This window comes from Castanea sativa, chromosome 12 (genome assembly GCF_040712315.1).
Source record: "Castanea sativa cultivar Marrone di Chiusa Pesio chromosome 12, ASM4071231v1".
Taxonomy (NCBI): Eukaryota; Viridiplantae; Streptophyta; class Magnoliopsida; order Fagales; family Fagaceae; genus Castanea; species Castanea sativa.
Window position 1 is genome coordinate 48,397,192 of NC_134024.1, and position 4,690 is coordinate 48,401,881.

Below are 4,690 nucleotides of genomic sequence, written 5' to 3' on the forward strand. Positions count from 1 at the left end.
TTGTATGTTTGCCTTTCTTTTCAACGGTATATCCTTTTCTTACAGCCACCACAAGAACAAATACAGACCCTTACACTATTGGAAGTGTTTCTAGAAGCAACAAAGAAATTACCATTCTTACCCGTTTGACACCATTGGGCATGTAACCAAAAGCAACACAAATGCGTGTGTGAGGGAGAGAGGAGGGGTTACTGTTACCCTTTGAACATTCATATTGATCACTATTAATTTCACCAAGAAAATGGTAGTGTAACATGAGTGCTGCTTCAAGAAATATCCTCAATCATTGCCTTCTATTAGCAAGACTCAGTGCACATCTCATTCAGTTTCTGATGAGCAAATGTTTTACTGATCCCAATTCAAGTTTTTGGGCGGAATATTTCAATGCAATTCAATCAGGAAAGACATGAAAACATACAAAAATGAAATATTCAGCATTGCACAATGGCACTTATAGAGTTAATTATCAGAAAATTAATGGAATAAGTTTTGTCCTGAAGACCACTTTTCTAAACTGGGCACCCATATGTAATGAAAGATATCATATGCCAACATGGAAGAAATTCACAAAAAGGGCCTGAAAGCAGTACATTACATATTAGAAAAACTCAGCTGGTTAACAGTTAAAGAATAATCATGATAAAATCAGAAGTAAATTTTGTCACACAAATCATCTGAAATGCTATAACATAAAACAAAAAGAAAAATGTTCAACAAGCTGAAGGGTTGTGTTAGACATACATGCTTTATAATTGTACATCAGAGTTTTTCTGTCAACCTGACCATAAATGAATTAACTGCAGCTGCATCCAAGAATATCCATGAAGAATCGAACAGCTCATGGAAAAATTCCGATCCAATCTCCTCAGCTGCATTTCTAAATGCAATTCCAAATGCATTTCCTTGAACTGCCCCAAGTCGAGGCTTCCCACAAACTCCTACAACCAATACCTTATTGGGCTCTTGTGATAAGCAAGCACAGAGCAAAGGCTTCATTCTTGCTCCCTTCTCTCGCAAGGCATCCATCAGAAAATAACAAAATTTAGTCAATGCCTGGGGGTAACCCAGCAGCTTTGTATCCACTGAATCTTCAAGCTTTAACCACCGGAACTTTCTTCCACTTCTTATACAACCAGTCTTAGTTATTGCCGTGCTTCCTTGCCTAAGAATTGCCCTCTGAATCTTGATTGCATCTTGCATTCCAGCTTTCAGCTTGTCAAGGTTACCCAAGGACAGTGCATCATAGGCAACACCAAACTGCTTTGAAGCACAAGAGCCATCTGTTTTGACAAATGATTCAAGCAGTGCAGTAACCCCATATACTACATCCGCTGCTGACACCCTTGAGCGATAACCATGTAAGCGCAAGAAACTCCTGTAGTAGAAATCAGTAAGTCCATACTCAGGTAAAAACCGTTCAAACTCATCTTTCATCTTCCGCTTCACTTCAAGATTCATGTACTGAAACTTCTGTTGGCAATCCACAAGTGCAAATCCCATACGGGCTAGAAGCAGCTTGAGCTTTTTCATTCCATTATCACTCCATGTTTTCAACTTAGTCGCAATGTATGAAGAGCACAACATTGAATCAAACAAAGTCCACTCTTGTAACAACATTAGTCTTGGTTCATCTTCATATGCAATTCTAGACGCATTGGGAGCTCGAATCTTTGTCCCATCTTTGAGGGTCACCGAATTCACTGCTTCCAAATTCCCCGAGCTGTTGATATGCTGCTCGAGCTCCATAACCCCAGCTTGGTACCTCTCATCAGTTAACCTTTCATGAACAAACTGATCCGTCAATGAAACACAAGCCAACCAAAGCAACTCATTCGTGTTCTTCCTCAAAGAATGAGACAAATCATACATCAAACACCCAGAAGGCTTTCCATGAAAAGTACCCATATGATAATACTCTTTCTTGAGCTTCCCAAAAAGCTGAACTGGATCTTCTTCATTTTCTCCCGAAACCTTCCTCCGCTTCCTTGATCCACTCCCATCCTCCTCTTCCTCACTGTCACTATCATTCTCATCTTCACTATCCAACTCATCAACCTCATCATCACTATTCAAATCACTAGCACTCGCCAAGGCCGAAACATCAAAATCATAAGCCAAATCAGCCTGCTGCTCATCATCATGGGTATAAAGCACAACCACCCTATCATTCTGATCACTCAAATTATGCAAATGAATCGGCCTATGACTATCCACCACAAAAACACGCGCCACGGGGCCTAAATTCAGGACCTTCCTTAAGTCCCTATGGCACCCCCAATTGATCAAAAGTATAGAGATGGGCTCATCAGACGAACACAGATTAGGCCCGGCATACTTGTGAATCTCCTGGAACGACGAGACAGGGTAACAAGCATACCGGATTGAATCAGACTCAAGGACATGGAAAACAATCTTGAGGGCACAGAGTGAGTCCACATCAGAGGTTGATGGAAAAATAAGCAAAGGAGAGTATGAAGAAGCCGTCACCGATTCGCGAAGCTTTGAGTAAAACAAATCAACCCTTTGCTCCCTCACCATAATCACTCAATTGGGTATACAGATTTGAAGCAAAACCCAACACTTTCTGTACCCCAAATTTTTTTTTTTTTTTTTGAATGACACAAAAACTCAAAATTACTCAATTGGGTACACAGATTTGACGCTGTTTTCGGCTTTAATCACATAATTGCTCAAGTGGGTCCACGAGTTTCAGAGGAAATGGTAGATTTTCATAAAAAAAACACCTGCAACCTATGAATTTCAAGCAAAACCAAAGCACCAAAACCCAAAATCAGAACAAAAATACCCACAAGCTGTTTCTGCTATTTTTCACATAAATGCTCAACTGGGTCTACGAATTGCTATGTGAGAACAAAGATTTTAAGGAAAAATAAGACATTTTTTCTGAGAACCCAATACGTTGAACATGAAGGAGAAGCTAATTAAGCGATTTTATTGATGAATGTATAATAAACCTGTGCTAATTGTTAATTAAGATTCAGAAACAAAAACGAAAGAGAGAGAGAGAGAGAGAGAAAAAAAAAAAAAGCATTTGCTAGAAATTACATAGGGTTGTTTTTGAAATTGAGAAGTACCTGAGATTTGTAGGAATACGAAGGAAAACTGTGGAGCTTTTTCCCTCTGTGTTCAGTACTAGCTACAAAACAATCAGATCTGAGAGAGAGAGAGAGAGAGAGAGAGATTGTAAAGTTGTGAATATTTTGGTTTTGAATTTTGTAAGAAGAAGATTGGAAGTTAGAAGTTTGGAAATGTTTTCAGTGAAAATTTTGAATGTTTTTGAAACGACCGCCAAATCTTCGCGCTTTTTTTGGGATTGCGATTTCGCGTGTCTGAACCACTTTTTTTTTTTTATAGTTTCTTAATTACAATGGACATCTCTGCTGAAAATATAAGACTTTTAGCAAAAACTTTTTTAAAAAAATAAATTATATAAATCAAACTAACAATACCTTACAACAATTGTTTTCATTTGATCAATGAAATAAAATATTTCCCGTCAAAAAAATAAATAAATAAAATATTTCATATAAAATATCATGAATTTTATACATATTTGAGCTAGGTTAAAATTACACTTAATATAACTTTAAATCATGTTACACAACTTAATCTTATTTTGATTAAACGTTAATTTTAATAAATCTATAATTAGATTATATTTTTTTGTTATACTTTACATGCTTGCGAGATTTTAAGATGATTATAGATTAATAATTATGTCATTGATCGAATTTTAAATTTCAAGTTTTTGTATTTAAAATTATTCTTAAAATATGGGCTTTTAGATTGAACAGTGAAATTTTAAGTAGTGTAATATTTTTTAAAATTATATCATGTGTAACTTGAACACAACCTTATATGTTTTTAACATGTACGTCAAATTTCGTGAAAATAAGATATTATTTACTATTTGGTTCATAAGCTCATTTTTTATGCATAATTTCAAACTACATGGACTTTGAAATTTAAATATTTGATCAATGGCATATCTATTGATTTTTTTGTCATCTTGAAAATTTGTAAAGTATAAAAAATATATGAAGAAAATATAATCCAACAGTAGATTTATCAAAGTTCAAATCCAATGAAAAGTATTGAGGAGTATGACATGGTTACTTAATCAATAATTCATTCATTATGTGAGTTCTAATTAGTTCAATTGATAAAGTCTCTAGTGGTTGAATAAGAGATCTGTGTTCAATCTCTGTCTATACCAAAAACTGATTGGTGTCTTGGTCTAATAATAAAGAGCTATCATAAAAAATAGACACCATAGATAATTGATAATTTATTGCAACATAAAAGAAAAAAACTTTAACCCGATAGTGTTACTTATAATTGTGAAGTCATCTTACTAATGGTGCTGGAGGGGGGAACATGCACCTTAACAATCTTTTCAGTGGAGGTAGATAACACGATAGCACTGAAATCCAAAATTCTTAGATTTTTTTTTTTTGGTCCTGAAAAAACAAACAATAAAAGTGTTACACGTTTTCCAGAGGCATAAAATCATTTCCTCTTTTTAGCATTTATATTTATTTATTATAAGGCATAAGGGATTTGTTTTTGTTTTATTAGTAATATGGATTTTTGTTTTGTTTTGGAATGGGACCATAGACCATAGATATGAGCTAATGAACACTTTAATTTTTAAAGGGGTGTTTGGGAG

General features: G+C 35.0%; 1 protein-coding gene across 2 annotated transcripts; it reads right to left on the reverse strand.

Annotated features, from left to right (window-relative positions):
• Positions 1-616: 616 nt before the first annotated feature.
• Positions 617-4,444, reverse strand: LOC142618972 (uncharacterized). Of its 2 annotated transcripts, XM_075792039.1 has the most exons (3): positions 4,405-4,444; positions 3,096-3,174; positions 617-2,751 (listed from the first exon to the last, which is right to left on the reverse strand). In XM_075792039.1, exon 3 carries the CDS (start codon positions 2,536-2,538, stop codon positions 760-762), a length of 1,779 nt encoding a protein of 592 aa, XP_075648154.1. In that variant the 5' UTR covers positions 2,539-2,751; positions 3,096-3,174; positions 4,405-4,444; the 3' UTR covers positions 617-759. The 2 variants fall into 2 exon arrangements, with proteins under 2 accessions (XP_075648154.1, XP_075648153.1); XM_075792038.1 differs by lacking the exon at positions 4,405-4,444 and having other exon boundaries at positions 3,096-3,252.
• Between the last annotated feature and the right edge of the window lie 246 nt (positions 4,445-4,690).